The sequence below is a fragment of the Mauremys reevesii genome, linkage group 14, assembly GCF_016161935.1.
Source record: "Mauremys reevesii isolate NIE-2019 linkage group 14, ASM1616193v1, whole genome shotgun sequence".
Taxonomy (NCBI): domain Eukaryota; kingdom Metazoa; phylum Chordata; order Testudines; family Geoemydidae; genus Mauremys; species Mauremys reevesii.
Window position 1 is genome coordinate 40,823,644 of NC_052636.1, and position 16,129 is coordinate 40,839,772.

Genomic DNA, 16,129 nt, shown 5'->3' on the forward strand with positions numbered 1-16,129 from the left:
GAGTAGCTGGCTCACGCCAAAAGCAATTTTCCCTCTCTTGGTATTGACACCTCCCCATCAATTATGGGGAGAGGACCACATCCACCCTGACTGAATTAGCCTTCAACACTGGTTCTCCCCTTGTACAGTAACTCCCGTCACTTCATGTTCCAATCTATATTTATGCCTCTATCTGCAATTTTCACTCCATGCATCTGAAGAAGTGGGCTTTTTACCCACGAACGCTTATGCCCAAATAAATCTGTTAGTCCTTAAGGTGCCACCGGACTCCTCATTGCTTTTAATTCTAAGCTGATCTTAACCCTTTCAGTACCCTTACAAACTCAGATGCTTCTCACCACAGGCTGGCTGGTGGCTTTTCAGCCAGGCTCTCCCCTTTCATCAGCGCTTCAGTTGCTTGGTGTGGGGGTGTCTGTAGATGTAGGTGACAGAGAGAGATAAAGCCTAGCAAATGTCTCTCCTTTTATCATGTCCTTTCTTCCCTCATGGCTTTGCCCCCCCTCCCTTCAGAGTCAGGTGAGCATCACTGCGTCTCTCCAAGCAAGTCTGAGCAATTCCCCTGGGGTGTCCTCATGCAGGTGAGTCATTGCATTGTAGCTCCCTTGCTGGACAATGGCTGTCGATGGGTTGTTTGACACCCTGTCCGGGTGTTGGTTATTTTCCTTGCTGTTGCCACTAGGGAGCTAATATTTGGCTGACTCCCCCACCTTGCAGCACAGTGACAATCACACTGCACAATTCTCATGACTTCATATGCATGAGTGGTCTACATCTATGGGTAGAGAAGTGACTTTCAGCAGATCATATCCTTTCCCTGATACCTTACAAGTCATGCTCTATATGTAAGATCACGATGATTATGGGGGTTACAGCCGCTCCCCGAAAGGTATAGAATGTCACACTGAGATTCTATGTTCATTTGTTCTGTAACAGCAATACAGAGATCCAGTGACTGACCAATGGCATTTCCAAGTGCTAAAATAGCAAGCGGTGTCGGTCTCTCATTGGCCATCAGCGATTGAAGATGTGGTTTAATGAGCCGGAGCTTCAAGGCGAGGGTGACTCTGTCCACTGCCTTCCATTGCGCTGCTGGGCCCCAAGTCCCTGGTGGCCAATATGTGACGCTGGGAGAAGAGAGTGGGGTGGCAAGTGGTGGCAGGACTTTTGCCACCAGGGTCTAGCTGCCCAACTTCCTCCTGGTACTGCTGGCCCCCCGTCGCCTTCAGGTAACCCAGGAACTAAGGCAGGAATAGGGCGAGGAAGCAAGTAAAGCCGAGCAAGGAAGGCAAAAGTGAATCTTGTCTTCATGGGCCGCTCGCAATGACGTCCTTTTTCTGTGCCACAGCTGACAACAACATCCCAGACAGAAAAGCAGGAGGCCAAAAAGAAACCGAGCAGCTGCTGAAGTAGTTCAGTTGGGAGCGTGCTAGACTAACAGGCTCTTCTATCCCCCTTTGTGCACGGGTGGGATGTTTTCTGAAAGAGCAGCAGTGCCTTTAACTGCCACGAGTCCCTCATTTCAGGCTATGCAGCAGGAAAAGGCAGCATGGGCTTCTGCACCGAGTTGGCCCACCTGACCTTTCATTCTTCTCTTGCTCTTTGTCAGCAAGGGGAAGAAAAAGCGGCTCTCCCTCAAGCTGGAGTCACAAGGGCGACGTAAGGACGACTTCCTGAGTGCAGGCTCCAGTCCTCTGCTCTGCCTGCTGACCTATTGAAGGGCTGCCACCACTTTCTCCAGGTTTGTCCATCGGTCTGTGCCAGGGTGAGCAAGTTTCTGTAGTGTAGTGGATATCACGTTTGCCTAACACGCAAAAGGTCCCTGGTTCAAAACCAGGCAGAAACATGCTGGCTTCCTTTTGCCAGATCCCCTTGCTGTTCAGGAAGGCCTCCTCCTTCTCCTATTGGCCTGTCTATGGGATAACTCCAACCCCCGCATGACAGAGGGTGCTGACAGCAGTGGAGAAAGCACCTTGGTGTCAGGCTGGAGAACCTAGAGGAGTGCGGCGTGTCACCTTTTGGAGGCTTGTGGCTTGGCCTCCTCTGCTTTTGGAGGTTGGCCGGTGGAGGCCGGCTCTTCCTGCTGGCCTCCTCTGCGTGACTTGCCAAAGGAGGAAGTGAGGCAGGAATGGGGCAAAAGAGGAAAGTCGAGCTGAGAAAGGCAGGGCAGAAGCTAAGCACCTCAGTGCGGCTACGTGGGGTTAGTAGAGTGTCACCATTCGTTCTGCAAAGCCGGGGGAGGTGCGGTTGGCTGCTGGGAGGCAGAATCCTGTGCCTGCCTCTTGGCTTCCCAGGGATGGCTCCTTGCAGCCCAGGAGAAGCGGGGTCCTGTGGGGGAAGGAAAAACAGCAATGGCGAGGCTGAGTGGGCTCCTTTCTGGCCGAGATGGTGGGCTGTGGGGGGTTTGGGAGTTGCCTGTAAGCCATAAGTGGACTTGGTGCAGTGAAAACCGCTGCTCCATTCTGGCTGATGTGGGGGCGCCATTGATGACATGGGAGTGGGGGCAGGGTGCTGGCTGTGAGCAAATGGGATCCAGGAAGCCCCAGCCTGGCCCTCCAGGGGCCCAGTCTTCTTCTCTCCTGCCGTGGGGAGCCCGGCCTAGAGCCTGCCCAGCATGTGCTGCAGCTCGAGCATTAAGCCTTCCTGTGTGGCCTGTGCTGGAGCTGACCCTGGACCCCTGTGGGGCACTGTTGGGGGAAATCCCGACTGCAAATAATTCTGGCCACAAGATCAACCCATTGGGTCGAATGGGGCAAGCTGGAGGCCTGGTGCCTTAGTCTGTGGGGCCAGCAGGTCAAGCCATTTTCCTGCATGTGGGGGAGGCAGCCGCTGTGGTTCGCCCTTCCTGCTCCCTGCGCTGCTGCACCCTAAAATCCCTGTCAGCCGGCAAGATGGGCTGGGAGACTGGAGAGAGGAGGCAAAGGGGTGACCCGAGCCCTCTCGGCCACTGCCCCTGCCCCAGGCAGCCCACAGAGACCTGATGCCTCCCCAAGTGACACACGGAGATGTGCCGGCAGCGCTAAGGCGGCTCCCTGCCCACTCTGCCCCCTCTCTCCCTGCCACACTGCTCCTGGAAGTGGCCGGCATATCCCTGCAGCCCTGAGTGCAAACGCCACAGCTGACCCGCCCCCGTATCCCACTGCCTAGGAGCCACTGCCGGAGGGGAGTGTGTGCCAGTCACTTTGGGAGCTGTGCTGCCCGAGGTAAGCACCTCCACCCCCGACCACTTCCTGCACCCCTACCCCTGCCCCAGCACAGAGGCTCTCTGTGTCTTGAACAAGCACTTTCAAGGATTGGCCAAGAACTTCTGCTCTGTTTCTGTGAAAGAGACACAAAAAAGGGAGCCCAACGGACAAGTTTAGTTCGCAAGCACAAACTGGCAGGGCCAAGCCTGGATCTCTCACTTACTCAGAAGGCTCTTCAGCCAGCTCTTCCCAAAGGCCAGTCTCTAGAGGCTTTTGTGACATGATGTACTTCTAAATAGCTCCCTGTAGCTCACATAGTCATCATTCATATATGGCTGTGATATGTCCTACCAACCATTCCATGTAAGTTATCATATGAAAAGTCATGATCTGCTGAAATCGGTTATTCTGTCCAAATATGTATAGCATGAGGGTGTGTGAAGTTATGCATTTTGCTGTATGGTTGTTACTGAAATAGGCTATAATTTTGCTAGTGACCCCTGCTGAGGAGGGTGTTCAACAGCCATGAATCAGCAGAGAAATTGTAATTAAGGGATTTCCAATTCAGTGACAGATGCCCAAACACAACACTGTGGGGACCGCTCAAGTCTATGACTCAGTTGCACAAGACCACACCAGGAGGATTCCCCAACCTAGTGACTCAGCAGAGCCCACCCGGACACATCTGGGCAAGTGTCTTCTAGACACTTGAACTAAGGATATAAAATAGGAGACTGTGGCATCATGTTTTTGCCTTTCTCCTCCCCCACCTATTCTGGAAGCAGCAGGAATCCTGAGAAAATGAAGGTCATCTGAGGACAGTAATCCAGGTTTTAGGGGGAATTCTATGTATTAAGGAGGGTAACATCCAGTAGGATGAGAAAATTGCTTGACCTAACTACTGCCTAGTGTAATAAGGTGTAAAGTTTAGATTTTGCTGTGGTCATACAATGCTTAGTGCTCTGCGTTCTGGCCTCAAGAGCCATGGATGCAAGTTGAGTTACGATGACCTTTTCCTTGTCTCCACATTTCTTATGTGCCTCCTTTTGACACTTGTCAGAAAAAACAACTGGTTTCTTTTGCAAGCATTTGCATTGCAAGGCAGAGGCAGTCTTCTCTGTTTCCGCAAAAGATTCACCAAAAGGTGGGAAGAGCAGACACATTTGTTAAGGCACTACTGGGAGCTGCATCCCTAACTCCGCTTTACCTGGCAGGTGAGTCACCCAGCTTAGCCACGGTGCAACTCTCTGGGACTTTTCTCCCAACTGCTCCATTTTTCATCAATGACAATCAAAAGGAAGGTGACAGGACATCTGTGTGTGAACATCTCCAGGGAATCACAAGGACGTGTGGCGTAGGCTCTCGTGTTGCAGCAATTGCAGTCGAAGCAACCGCCATGCCAATGCCAGTCATAGCAGCGTTTTCATCAACTCCAGGTTTGTGATTTGATTGTTTCCAATGCTTCTCTCCAAAGAAGCCTTTTCCTTAGCAAGCAATGACTTGGATACCAAGGGAGGCCTCTTCTGTTTCCTAGGCAGACACAGGAAAATGTGAGCAGAGGGACAAAAGCTGTACACCAAGGCACCACTGGGAGTTGAACCCAGGATCTCCTGTTTACTAGACAGGTGCTTTAGCCAGCTAAGCCATGGTGCCTGCCTGAAGAAAGTATTTGCAACTGTTTCATTTGATGGTTCAAGTCAAGACCCGCAAATTCTAAAGTACAGACATTCCCCATTTCCCTCAAGACTTCCAGACCTTGAGGTGTCTGGCTCTCTGTGCACAGAAAGCCACAGCTGAGTAGACAGAGGGCTTCTAACATGTGCCTCTCCCACCAGTCACTGTGATCATATAATGGTTAGTGATCTGTATTTCAGTCTCAGCAACTTCGGCTCAGTTCTGAGTCATGGTAACCTTTCCTTCAGCTCCAGACTTCTCATTTGCCACTTTCCATGTGTGGTGGGCTGTCTGCCCCAAACAAGCAGGAGAAAGATTAAGGCAGCCTTGAAGAGGCTGTGCAGAACCCAGCCTATCAAGAAAGGGCTTATTGGGAGAGCCAATCAGGAGAAGGCTTCCTGGAGCAGCCCATATATATAAAGAGCTGCTCAGCACAGCAACAGTTAGTCACTCCTTGGAGTTTGAGGAAGGAGGATTGGCCGCTGTGAAGGAAGGAAGGAGCAGGGAGGGCCCCATGATCAGAGTAGTGCTGGGGTAAGGGGTGCATGAATGACCTCCTGGCTGACTACTGCCAGACTAAGGCCCTGATACAAAGGTGGAGGAAGGTTCTAGGTCTGTTGGGAAATAGTCCAGGGAAACAGATGGCAGGGTTGGAGGTTCACACCTTTTGCCTCAGTAGCCACTGACACAGGTGGCTACACCCTGGACTGCAGCCGGCCACTGAGGCAAGTGTCTGGGTAGAGGACATCCCCCCCCCCCCCGCAGGGGGGAGAGAACTGAGTGGGGCACAGCCAGAGGGCTGTGTCCATAAGAGGACACTGAAGTCCTGAGAGCAACATGGGTCCTAATGATAGAACAGATGGTGGCCAGATGCTACTAGATGAAGGTGCACCGGTGAACCAGAGCTAATTGCTAGGATGGTCAGCAGGAGGTGCTGCAGTGAGGCATGCCCCATGGCACCAAGACTTAGCCGCAAGGAAGGCTCTCTCTGTCTTGAACAAGCACTTAAAAGGATTCTGCTCACAGATCTTTTCTTTTTCTGAAAAGAGATAAAAAAAAAGGAGCCAACAGACACACTAGGTTTGGCAAGGAAGAACTGGCAGGCCAAGCCAGGCTCTCCTGGTTAGTAGGAAGGTTCTTCAGCCAGCTCTTCACAAAGATCACTATCTAGAGACCTTTTAATAGCCACTGCAGATGTTCACCACAAAAGAGATGCCAAAATGGAGTTCTCCACTGTCTGCAGCCATCACGCTACCAGGAGTTCTGTGCACAGAGAGGCCCCTGCTGGTGGGAAAAGGCTTTGGTAGAGACTCTTCTGACACCACCCGTTCTCATATAGTGTTTAGCGCTCTGTGTTGTGGCTTCAGCATCCACAGATGCCAGTTCAATTGGGGGACATTTTTCCTGTCTCCACATTTGTCTAATGGCTCCTTTCAACACTTGTCACCAAAAAGACCTGTTTCTTTTGCAAGCGATGTACAGCCAGGCAAAGGCAGTCTTCTCCATTTCCTCAAAAGATCACCAAGCTTTGGGGAGAGGAGACACATTCAGCCAAGCTGGATGCTGAATCTCCTCTTTATTCAGCAGGTGTCTGTAAAGGACATAAATCTACACCGTGTAGAGGTCAAGAATAGGACTTTATTACACACAGTGCTGGCGGAGTGGGCTTATTAGGCTCAGAGACACTGTTAATTAATTAATTACAATAGAATATATAGATTTTCCATGGGTGGGGGAAAGTGACAGGCTAGGCAGTTCCACACCCCGGGACGGGTTTTGCAAGACAGGATAAGCACATTAGCCAATGATTAACAGATTAGATAATGTCTCCACCCATGGTCTCAAGTTAGCAAGTTAACATTTCATTAATACTTTGATAAAATGTTATTAGTATAAAATATATATGTTGAATTCTGATTTGGGATCCATAGGAATGGAGCAACTCCTTTGATTGTCCAACAGGTACATTCCTGGGGGTTAAAGCAAAGAAAGAGTGAAAGTATATGGCAATAAAGATTGTTTTCTGTGTGTCTAAAGGCAGGCATTGGTCCCTTGGAAGGGAGGTGGAAGGATGCCATATCTTATACTGACGTGCCAACTTTTCATAAACTCAAGGTTGGATCTGTGGGAAGAATGTCTCCCTAGAGAAGAAACAAACACAATAGGAATAGGGATTCTTTGTTCAGTCTGCAATTCTGAATAAGACACAATCATTTAGTTCTAAGCTCCAACACCTGGCAATTTGCTGACCAGGCCTATTTTAGCAAGCAAGGCTTTCTGTTTACCCCAGCTTTCTCTTAGCTGGTCACTATTTGCTAGGCCTCTGGTCCTTGACCATACTCTGGACTTTGGGTCTGGAAAAGAACTGGCACAATCCATAGACCAGGTTGTTATATAAAATGCACATGGATTTGAACCCTTCACATACAGTAATGGCAAAGTTCTTGGTTCAGGCTTGTAACAGTGATGGAATAAACTGCAGGTTCAAATCAAGACTCTGGAGTCTATTCAAAGCTGGGATGGGTCATTCAGTCCTTTGTACAGAGCTTCAGTTTGTAGCAAAGTCCCTCCAGAGGTATGAAGCAGGATTGAAGACAAGATGGAGACGAGGCATCAGCCTTTTATAGTCTCTTGCCATGTTGTCTTTGCTTTCTTTGTCCCAAGGACACTCTATCCAGCACGTGGCATAGAAAAACCTTAGAGTTCTCTCCATAGGCAGGTCCCTGCTACCTTGCTGAGTCACAAGGTGTATCTGTCTTCTCTCAATGGGGCGATTGTATAGCTGATGGTCCTTAATGGGCCATCAAGCAGGCTAGGCAGAACTGACACTGGAAGCAGAGCACAAGATTGAAATACGGGCAGCATGGAGCCAATATTCATAACGTCAACTAAAAAAATGATACACATCTAGAGATAGCATCATTATAATCAACCAATCAGAACCTCTCCATAGACCCCTTGCACGACACCTTTCTACAATATTGGCTGTAAATATAGAACAGCGGTCGCAACGGTGATCTATACAGTTACAGATTATGTCAATAATGTCACAGGAGGTGACACGGCATCAGTGAGACTGATACTGGAATACTGCCTTCAGCTTTGGTGTCCTCATTTGAAAAAGATGTTGTGAAACTGGAGCTGGGGCAGAAAAAGCCAACAAATGTTGTGAGGTCTGGAAGAAAATGCCTTCTAGTGAGCTATTGAAAGAGCTCAACCTGTTCAGCTGATCAAAAGAAGATTGAAAGGTGACTTCATTGAAGTGTTGAAGTGCCTTAATGGAGAGAAAAGATTGGATATTAAAGGACTCTTTAAAATAGCAGAGAAAGGAATAACAAGACCCAATGGCTGGAAGGTGAAAAGAGACAAATTCATATTACAACTAAGGCACAAATATTCAACAGCGAGGATGATTCACCACAGGAACAAGCTACCAAGGAAAGTGGTGGATTCTCCATCTCCTGATGTCATTTCATGAAGACTAGATGCCTTTCTGGAATGTGTTTGCCCCCAAAGTAGCTCTTGTGTCCTGCAGGAGGCCTGTGATATACAGGGGGTCAGATTAGATGCTCTAATGGTCTCTTCTGGCCCTAAAGTCGACTAATTTCTGAAAAACTGAGTGTAGCATTGGGAGCAGCGTCTGATGTTTCCCTGTCTAGCCGGCTTGCTGCCTAGAACGAACGCTCCTTGAGTGGGGTGATCCACAGGGAGTAACTCAAACCTCCAAAGTGCCTGGCCAGGGGCAGGACATTAGCCCAGCAAGGGAGGGGTGTGGCAGTGACATCACAAAGGCCTTTTGCAAGACCTCAGACTATTGGTCAAAGGTGTGGGGGGGAGGTGGTGACCTCACAGAGAGATGCTGACATCAGCCAGGCAGGACAGGGGCGAGGGGCCAGGGAAACCTCAGAGACCCCTGTGGCTTTGCTTCAGCAAGTCTCCTTCTCCAGGTCTCTGTCTGAGGACTGAGAGAGTATTCGAGTTCACGGACGTGAGCGCCAGGAGGAACCTCTTTCGAGTTTTCTCCTTCCCTTTTAGTGATTTTACTAGAAAACAGCCGTCCCTGTTTAGAAGGTAAGAGCCTCCTCGAGGGAAGGGGTGTCATGGGGTGTCACAGTTTGGATGCCGGTGCCCCCCCCCCCATGTATGGAAGTTCCCGCCCCCTGCTCTGTGTTCGCAGGGCCGGAGAGCAGCATTCCACGGCAGTGATTTGCTCCTGGCTGCCGGAGCAGAACAGCAGGCTAAGCTGTCAGAACTTCCTAGAGCTATGAAAGGGGAGAGGCCCAGCCTCTTTAGCAGGAATGCAGGGCAGGTGAGTTCACGGCAGGCATTTTGGGATACTGGCAGAGGCCAGTTATGGTGATTTAATGACCAGCAGCATTTACACTAGCACTCTGTCACTGTAAGTTTGCTGCAAAAAGCTCTAGGCCTCTCATCGAAGTGGTTTTATTTTGTCACCAAAACAGGGCAGTTTTGTCGCCAGACGTGGCATTGCAGTGTGTACACCAGCCACACCAAGCTGCCGACCGAGGGAGCGTTGTGTGTTCTTCACACACCTGAGCAATATATTTCTGCTGAAACAACTTTGTAGTGCAGACCTGGCCAAAGATTCACACACACACACAGCTTGCAAGGAAAACGTCACCTCCTCCTCTGCTTTGCAGAATCCAAACACAAGGAAAGCTTGTCAGGTCCTGGTGGAGATGGCAGGGAGTCAGGTGTGGGCAGACACTATATCTTACACCCAGGCAGGCACCATGGCTTAGCCGGCTAAAGCACCTGCCTTGTAAACAGGTGATCCTGGGTTCCACTCCCACGGGTGGTTTTGGGGGCACCTGCTATTGGCTACTGTCAGAGGACAAGATTCAGAGCTAGATGGGCCTTTGGTCTAGCCTAGTGTGGTTTTTCTCATGGTTTAAATTACACTCACGGGCACTGATGATAGAGTTACTGAAAGTTTGGGAGTTAGGCGCTGATAGATCAGTGGTCCAAGCCCCTTGTAGACACCCCCCCTCCCTCTGGGACAGGGGCAGGTCTGAGCTCTTGCACCAACTGCTCATTGTGGCTGCCAGAACCTGTGAGTGGCTCATTTCGTTTGCACCCTGGGTTAAGTCCTGCTTTGTGCACCGTGTCTGAGAATGAAAATCCTAAACCACCTTTGAAATGACCAATGCAGCAGGACGTGTCATTGTCCCTGCCCCAAAGCAGACAGACCAATGGAGAAATGCCGTCGAGTCCAAGGTAATACTTCACTGCGGTTTTACCATTTCCACTTGCTAAATTCCCTCCTATCTGCCCAGCCCAGGTGTCCTCTGCCTCAGCTGCTGCTCCGGCCTGCTCTAGAGTCAAATATGCAGGGCCCCAGGGAACAGAGGCTGGGACAGGGCAGCAGCCTGGGTTGGGCTGGGCAGATGCTGGGAGTTCTCGTTCCCTGAGAACTGGCCTGGCTCCCTTCTCAACAGCAAACAACTCAATTCCACACTCCCTCCACAGAAAAATCAGCCTGGAGCCAAGGGCAGCAGGGGACGATTCCCTCTAGTTCCCACCGAGGCAGGAGAGAACTCAGGGCCTTTCTAGCAGAGCTTATGGAACCAACGTGGGGAAACCAGCCTTTAATAACAGGCAGTTCACGTTTAAGCTCAGTGTTTTTAACAATTTTACAACCTTAAATAACCCTTCAATCGCAGCCGTTCCCTTTCCCTCCGCTCTGTTAAAAGGTTTGGTATTTTCAACAGAAACTTTCTTCCCGCAGGAGAGACCTGGGAACCAAGGCTGCCAGATAAACACCTTTAAGAGGAGGCGTAACCTGTCAAAAAAGGATCTCCCTCCTTCAGTTCAGTGACAGCCTGAAATGTTACTTATCCCGGCAGAGCCGGAGGATTGAAAGCAGCTACATCAAATCCCTGGTATCTGAAGAGTTGTTTAGTTTTACCCTTGGTAAACTAGAAGTCTAAAGGGAAGGAAGGTGGTGCCATATATAAAGAGTGAAACACAAAACAATCATAGTTATGCCCATAGTGACTGCAAAATATTTCTATATTCTTCTCATTAGCATCAGTGTATTATTTTCTCTGGCGTCTATACATTGATTATACCTTGACCAAGAAATTTGAATCTTGATAAAATAATCGACTACCCCTGGTTAAGGCAATGGACTCGATACCCACTCGGGTGTCCCTACACAGGTTCAGGTACTAACAACAGTGGCTGCCTTTTAGCAAGAGTTCCTGCCCATTTCCCTTCCGGCTGGAGCATGATTAGAGTGTGTTTGTGGTTAACGACATTGCTATAGATTGTTGTTCATTCCCCACACTGACAATTTAGACCATCCAGTTCCTATTCAAATCTCCACCAGATCATGCCAATAGCCGGAGTCAGGATTTCTCTGGGGCGCTGAAATGTTTCAGGGGGTTGGTGCATGAACTCAGCCTTGCATCCATCCCTGATGTTTCATGGACTAACAACAGCAGCATAAAGAAAGAGCTGATCCAATATCTCACTGTCAGAGGTGAAGGTGGCCTCGTCCCGTCTGCATGACCATTGCCATTGCAGGAGAGAAGGTGTCAATGGAATCGAATGCGCTGGCTCAGACAAGAGACACAGGGAGGTTTTGCTGTTCATGGATCGGTGCAAAGGAAATTGTGTCTCTGTGTGAAATTGAGGAGGGAAATGAAACGTCCACATGGTGGCCCAATGCCCTAAGGAATGTGGGTGATGGACTACGGCTGGGAAATGATTTTACAGGATCAATGTATTGCCCTGATTAAAAGCTCTGGCTAAAAGGCAGCCACTGTTGTCAGTACCTGAACCTGCAGACTATATAGTAAAATTGGAGTTCTGCTTAGCTATACCTTAACCAATCATTTTACTGAAATGTAACTTACCAATCCTAACATATTGTAACATGATTATCTAACCAGTTATACCCCACTACCTTAATTGCTTTACACCCAACAAATTAATTATACAGCAGACAGAAACAATCACAGAACCAGACAGAGATTATACAGACAAGCAATAGGAAAGTGGAGACTACAGTGATAGAACAACAAAGAAATGAGGATTTCAGACCCCAGCTATTGATAAGTGAGTTGTTGCCAGACAGGATGCTATCATGGTAGAGGTTGTGGATGCTGGTTGCTTAACTGTCTGGCCCCCAGGGCAGGATTTTGAGGGTCTCCGAATGCCAGCACCCATCTTTTGTTCGCTTAAAACGTGAGCAGGGAGATTCCAACACCGCAGAACTCATGGAACTCCAGGAAACGTGTAACTTTAGGTCCGGGTGAGTGTGCCTAAAAATCAGCTGTGCTGGAGAAGGGCTCTAAGAGTTGAAAGAGATGTGCCATCTTGGCCTCCCTAAAGAGTGTCATCAAATATTAATGAAAACTAGGGTTGATAAGTCACATTCTTTGTAGCGTTAGGATTGTGGACTGGTCCAAAGTGCCAGTTTTAAGACTCTTTTTTCCTCTCTCTTGGGTGTTCTGGTTTCTGCATAGAGACGTGGTTTCAAATCCCACTCCTGACATGACCATTTTCTTTTATCTGGAGAAAATGGCCTCACTTCAATCTCCTTTGCAACAATAGAACACCATTTGTTTAGCTTTTCTATTCCAGTAGTTGTGAGAGAAGTTCCAAACTAGGGGGAAACAGGGCCTTTTCTCTCGACCGATCAATTTTTGTCTTCCTTCATTCCAAGCCATTTTCTCAGATACAGCCGTATTTCCCACACTTTTTCGTTCAGCGTTCTTTGCTTTTATGAAATTTTAGGGTCATCATTTAATTGCCACACAACTGTACTTATGAAGTGAAGTGAAACACAATATTTTTTGGATATTCTTGCAGGAGAGTTTTGCTTTCTGACCTGGAATTGAACAGGGGCTACCCAAGGGGGACAATGCTGCTCCCTTTTCTTGCCTCATCCGAAAAAACATACATTCCTGATGCCCTTTGTTTCCTTGCCCTTTTTAGGGTGAATTTACACTTCTCAGAAGTAGAATCCTTTACAAAACCACTCAAAATCTCAGCAGTGTCGTAAGCAATGGCTTCCGGAAACGTGCCCAGCTTTTCTTTAATTTGGTGACACACGTCCAGACAAGGGACTGGATACAGGCCTGGATCAGAATCTTCGTTACCAGAGCTAGAATTTCTATTTAAAAAGAGCTATTTTTCTACAGCTATTAGATTTCCAACATCGATTTCATTTTATACACATTTTGAGCATCTATTAAGGATAAATTGAACAAAAATACCACTTCTCTTTCCTCAACATCTGCATCATGAAGGGGAGCATTCCAAATAGGAAATATCTTCTGTGGGGCATGGGTTACAAAAATGCTTCTGGAACCAAATACATGGGCATTTTGCCAAGTTAAAAATCACTTAATGTGGAATTCTCTCCCCAAATCATCTGAGAAAATACTGACTTAAATAATTGAACTACACTGTGATCATATGCACTTCCTTCAGTTAGTTGAGGTTCTGCTGTTGTTCACCATTTCCGAATGGAGATTTTAAATCACTGCTGTTTCTTTGTTAGCCTGTGCAGTAAATTGGAGAGTTCTCCACTGTTGACAGAACTGCACTTGAACTTTCTCCGTGTCATCATGGAGGGGTGGGGAAAAAGCAAAGCTGAAGTGACAAATGAGGACTTTAGGAAATGGTCATTTGTCTTCAATTCTCCAATAAATCTGAGCTACGTCCTATCGAACTGAACTAATATCCAATTGGGTGAGCAAACAGCCTTCAGGAAAGAGAGAAACCCACATCACAGAGAGACAGAATACATGACAATGAAAGTATGAAGAGAAATTCCAGAGCAGGTTACATCTGATTATTTAGAATCAGGACAAGAGATTCTCCCATCACATTCTCCTCAGGTCCATTCAAAGCAGCTTCACTCAGCACTCTCTCAATAGTCAGTTATGTTATTTACAAAATTGTAAGTATCCCAGCATCCCATAATGGGGGACAAAATAGTCCTCTTGCCAGAAGTGGCTTTACCAATAGATGAAACCACCCAATAATCACACTATGTTTAAGATCCATTTAAATTCCCCTTCCAGGTTTTTGACACTTTCAGCTCCAGTCATAGCGACTCTGATATAGGAGGAAAGAAATCAAAGCACCATCTCCAAGCACAGACAGCTGAGAACTCTTCCTCACATGACATTTTGAGAAGTGGAGGGATAGAATGTGATGAAAAGAAACTCTGCACAGAGAAGCCAAAATGTAACAGTTCTGGAGTGATGGGGAAGGAGGGAATCTCTGAACCACCCCATCTCCTTCCAATGTCACAGAGGCTGAAATGACACTTTTTTCCCCTGCTCCTCTTTATTTAACTATAACATGAAAAATTCCCAATGTAACTGCTCTTCAGCACAACCCAGAGCAACGTGAGAACAACTGGCAAGGATACAATCTGTATCACTGGCGACTCTAACAATAACTTTGCAATAGCAGCAATGGTATAAATGTGACGCTCCCTGGTTCCTCATAGGAAGGGCACACTCCAGTTACTTGTGGGATAATTGAGTTGATAGAAAGGACAAATGGGCCCACCTCAAAAGGCAAACTACAAAAGGCATAAATGGGCCACTCATCTGGCCAAGCTGAAGGATAACGGTGCTGCAAACAGTTCAAACAGATTTAAAAAGTTATTATGTGAGAATCAGGAAAAGTTGTAAAGAAAAAAAATTGATAGCCCTAGAGGTTTTTATGGTATTCACTGCCCTTGCAGATTCTCTGATGGCGAATATGGGCTGAGTGCCAAGAGAAGGTTTTCCCACATTCTCTGCATTCATAGGGCCTTTCCCCTGGTGTGGATTCTCTGATGTTTAGAAAGGGCTGAGCTGCTAGTGAAGTTTTTCCCACACTCACGGCATTCGTAGGGCCTCTCCCCTGTGTGGATTCTCTGATGTCTAGAAAGGGTTGATCTTTGAGTGAAGTTTTTCCCACACTCACGGCATTCATAGGGCCTCTCCCCTGTGTGGATTCTCTGATGAACAGAAAGGGCTGCTCTTTGAGTGAAGGTTTTCCCACACTCACTGCATTCATAGGGCCTCTTCTCTGTGTGGATTCTCTGATGAATAGAAAGGGCTGAGCTGCTAGTGAAGGTTTTCCCACACTCACTGCATTTGTAGGGCCTGTCCCCTGTGTGGATTCTCTGATGTTCAGAAAGGTTTGAGCTGCGATTGAAGGTTTTCCCACACTCATGGCATTCGTAGGGCCTTTCCCCCGTGTGGATTCTCTGATGAACAGAAAGGGCTGCTCTTTGAGTGAAGGTTTTCCCACACTCACTGCATTTGTAGGGCATTTCCCCCGTGTGGATTCTCTGATGAACAGAAAGGGCTGCTCTTTGAGTGAAGCTTTTCCCACACTCACAGCATTCGTAGGGCCTTTCCCCCGTGTGGATTCTCTGATGAACAGAAAGGGCTGATCTTTGAGTGAAGGTTTTCCCACACTCACAGCATTCATAGGGCCTGTGTCTGTCACCTGTGTGGATTCTCTGATGTTCAGAAAGGTTTGAGCTGCGATTGAAGGTTTTCCCACACTCATGGCATTCGTAGGGCCTTTCCCCCGTGTGGATTCTCTGATGAACAGAAAGGGCTGCTCTTTTAGTGAAGGTTTTCCCACACTCACTGCATTTGTAGGGCCTGTCCCCTGTGTGGATTCGCTGATGAACAGAAAGGGCTGATCTGTGAGTGAAGCTTTTCCCACACTCACAGCATTCGTAGGGTCTTTCCCCCGTGTGGATTCTCTGATGAACAGAAAGGGCTGATCTTTGAGTGAAGGTTTTCCCACACTCACAGCATTCATAGGGCCTGTGTCTGTCACCTGTGTGGATTCTCTGATGTTCAGAAAGGTTTGAGCTGCGATTGAAGGTTTTCCCACACTCATGGCATTCGTAGGGCCTTTCCCCCGTGTGGATTCTCTGATGAACAGAAAGGGCTGCTCTTTGAGTGAAGGTTTTCCCACAATCACTGCATTTGTAGGGCCTGTCCCCTGTGTGGATTCTCTGATGAACAGAAAGGGCTGATCTGTGAGTGAAGCTTTTCCCACACTCACAGCATTCGTAGGGCCTTTCCCCCGTGTGGATTCTCTGATGAACAGAAAGGGCTGATCTTTGAGTGAAGGTTTTCCCACACTCACAGCATTCATAGGGCCTCTCCCCGGTGTGGATTCTCTGATGATCAAGAAGGGCTGAGTAGTCACATAAGTTTTTTCCACACTCTGTGCATGTATTTTTTCTCTTTCCAATGATGATTTCCTGCTTTGTT

General features: G+C 48.0%; 1 protein-coding gene and 2 non-coding genes across 3 annotated transcripts; 1 reads left to right on the plus strand and 2 right to left on the minus strand.

Annotated features, from left to right (window-relative positions):
- Window positions 1–1,770: 1,770 nt before the first annotated feature.
- TRNAV-AAC lies at window positions 1,771–1,843 on the plus strand. The gene has a single exon. It is a non-coding gene; the product is annotated as a tRNA-Val (tRNA).
- Window positions 1,844–4,761: 2,918 nt separating this feature from the next.
- On the minus strand, window positions 4,762–4,835 carry TRNAT-AGU. Its single transcript has one exon. It is a non-coding gene; the product is annotated as a tRNA-Thr (tRNA).
- Window positions 4,836–14,654: 9,819 nt separating this feature from the next.
- Window positions 14,655–16,083, minus strand: LOC120381991 (zinc finger protein 658-like; the record flags this gene model as incomplete). Its single annotated transcript, XM_039500154.1, is given in 2 exon segments — window positions 14,655–14,666; window positions 14,668–16,083. Coding segments are annotated over 2 exon segments (1,428 nt in total), but the record flags the coding sequence as incomplete, so codon positions are not given.
- Window positions 16,084–16,129: the final 46 nt, after the last annotated feature.